Raw genomic sequence first — 2,835 nt, 5'->3', positions numbered from 1 at the left:
GAGGATAAATCATAAATGACAGGGAATACTGAATAGCATTATAGATCCACGACACAAATAGATAGATAATAAGGTTCACAAAACATAAATAACTCTCAGCCTCTCACAACTTGCATAGTAGCACCAGAAGCACACCAAAGTACAGTGCCAACAACACATCTCAGCAAGGCAATAAAATAAGGTCTTATCACGATAAATAGGTTATAGGCTGATGGCAAATGGCTCAAGGCTGTGCCATATCCTCCTCATCTTTGTCGTCTTTGGTTGACATCACACCACCATCATCGGACTCATATTCTATGTCGTCGTCCATGTCCATCTCATGGTCAGATTCATCTGCGTCGGGAACGAACTCTTCAACTTCATGGAGTTCTCTCACTCTTGCACTCCTACGAGGCTCCATAGCTTCAGTAGCACCCATTGCTTCATCAATGATGTTGTATGACAGCCCCGTAACGGGATCAATCTCCTCATCTACGTATGCACCTTCACATATCCAATCATGAGCTCGCGACGCATCTTCACCAAGAAGAACATCACTAGAATAGGAGAGCTTCTTTCTTTTATCAATCATTCTTCCATTGAACTGGATATAAACCAGATTGTCTCTACGGACCACATCTAGTTTACTTCTCCTCTTTGCATCTACCTACGAAGTGCGAATGGAAGACCAGTTAGAATTAATGAAGCAAGAATAAATGGAAGCAATGTTTTACAAAGAGTGGTAAAGAGTTAGTGAGTTACCATTTTGAAAATGTTCCAATTTCTTTCGCATCCAGGAGAACTTGTGGTCAAGTTCAGCATCTTGATGGCCATGTTTTGCAATGCAGCAGTTTGTAATCCATATGTTGACCACCAGTCAGCTGCAATTTGACAAAAAAAAGAACAATATGCAATCAGCCTAAAATTTCAGGAATGCACAAATTATCTTCAAAGCAATCAGCAGTTCAGCACAAATTTTAGAACAAGCTTACTAACGTCAAAATTTTCATTGCTAATTGCTTTTGTGGCAACCACCTTCCCAAACATGCCATCCTTCTTTTTAAACTTGGCGAAGTCAATGTTAAGCACTATATTTTGCTTCTCATCATCATCATGATAAAATTGCTCCATCACCTCCATAAAATCAACCACTACTTCTACATCTGTGAAAATGCTTGAGTCAACATAGCTATACTTGGGATTCAACATATATGCTGCCATGTGTAATGGAGAGTCCAGCCTCCCTTTCATCTTCGTATACATGGCTTTGTGATAACCAAATAGTCCTTCTCTGAATTTTCCACCGCATCCATGATTGCCCTCTTTGCACCAATTAGTTCTCGATACATAGAGGCCATGGATGGACCATCACTATCAGCCAATCGAAGAAGCTTCACCAATGGCTCAAAAACCTTGCATTGCAACACAAAACATAGAAAAGTATGAGCAAACAGCCCCACTGATAATAGGAAAATTAGAAGCAATGATCATAGAACAAGTAAAAGACAAGTGTGAGCAAAGTACCAAACAACCCAAACATACCTTGATGCAAAGAGATACACTTTTCCAAAAGCCCCTACTCATGATTGTCGCATGAGCTGACTTCCCTTTCTTTGTTCTGGTGTGCTTGCATTCTTCCCATCCACGACTACAAACCATTGCCCTTAGTTCCTTCTTCTTGGCAACCAAACTTTGCCATGTAAGAAATGCCAAAGCAAATCTTGTAACACCCGGCCAAACAATGTCTCTTTTTTTGGTGAACGACCTCATCAAGGACAATGTCTTGTGGTTTGCATAAATAAATATGATCATCTCTTTGGCTTTAGTGATTGTAGGACCAAACTGTCTCAGCTTTCCAATTGCTTCAACCATCAAATTAAGAGTGTGAGTTGCACATGAGGTCCAAAAGATCTTCGGCCATTTTTCTTTGAGCATGTCCCTTGCTCCCATGTTGTTGGAGGCATTGTCAGTCACCACTTGCACAACATTAGCAGCACCTACAAGTCAAAAGATGGAAATCAGCATGCATAAATAATCAGCATAAACATTATGGAAGGCAATGAAGGAACTGAAAACTAAGAGTTTAAGTTCATACCAATTTTCTCAATGCACTCAAGTACATAATTGAAGATGTATTCACTTGTATGTGCATCAGCCGATGCCTCCTTTGATTCAAGAAATGCAGTCCCTAACTTGCAATGCACACACAAATTCATTGTACTTGTCCTTTTCTTGTCTGTCCAAGCATCGGTCATGATAGAGCAGCCGGTGGCCACCCTCTCAAGTTCATGTGGCTTCATCAAATCCCTAGTTCTTTCAACCTCTTGCAGCAACATCTTCTCGCGCAACATATATTGGGAAGGTGGCTTCCATTTCGGACCAAACCTCGCCAAGTGCTTCACAAAACTGCTTGAAGACATCATCATTGATAGCATTGAAAGGGATGTTTTTCGTGTACATCCATCTAGCCAAATATTGGCCCACTTTGTAACTTCTATCCTTGTCTAGTGCATCACTAATGTTTTGCTGGAACTTCTTCAATGGAATGTAAGGGTCGATAGGCATCACATACTTATCCAAAGGACCTGACTTGCGAGCTTCAGCGTCTCCAACTCCATCAGGGTCTGCATCATTGTCGTCGACACCAATATGATCTATGGTCACCATAGCCAGGTTCTCCTCTTCTTGTTGTAGTTTCTGTTTCTTCCTCAGTTTTGGTGCTTGGTAAGCTTCCCTGCACCTCTTTTGCTGATCTGGTGTGGATACCATGCAGCTTGTAACTTGCCCTTTGATTCTAGCGATGTGTTGCTTCATCCTGGTGACCCCTCCACCCATCTCCTTTCCACACAACTT

At 41.4% G+C, this 2,835-nt stretch overlaps 1 protein-coding gene across 1 annotated transcript; it reads right to left on the bottom strand.

The window, feature by feature from the left end:
* Positions 1 to 223: 223 nt before the first annotated feature.
* LOC124690288 lies at positions 224 to 816 on the bottom strand. The gene is made up of 2 exons (XM_047223690.1): positions 745 to 816; positions 224 to 649 (listed from the first exon to the last, which is right to left on the bottom strand). The coding sequence occupies exons 1-2, from the start codon at positions 814 to 816 to the stop codon at positions 224 to 226; spliced, it is 498 nt and encodes a 165-aa protein (XP_047079646.1).
* Positions 817 to 2,835: the final 2,019 nt, after the last annotated feature.

This window comes from Lolium rigidum, chromosome 2 (assembly GCF_022539505.1).
Source record: "Lolium rigidum isolate FL_2022 chromosome 2, APGP_CSIRO_Lrig_0.1, whole genome shotgun sequence".
In the NCBI taxonomy this organism is placed as follows: domain Eukaryota; kingdom Viridiplantae; phylum Streptophyta; class Magnoliopsida; order Poales; family Poaceae; genus Lolium; species Lolium rigidum.
The sequence above is the reverse complement of the archived record's forward strand: the minus strand, read 5'-3'. Positions and strand labels throughout refer to the sequence as shown.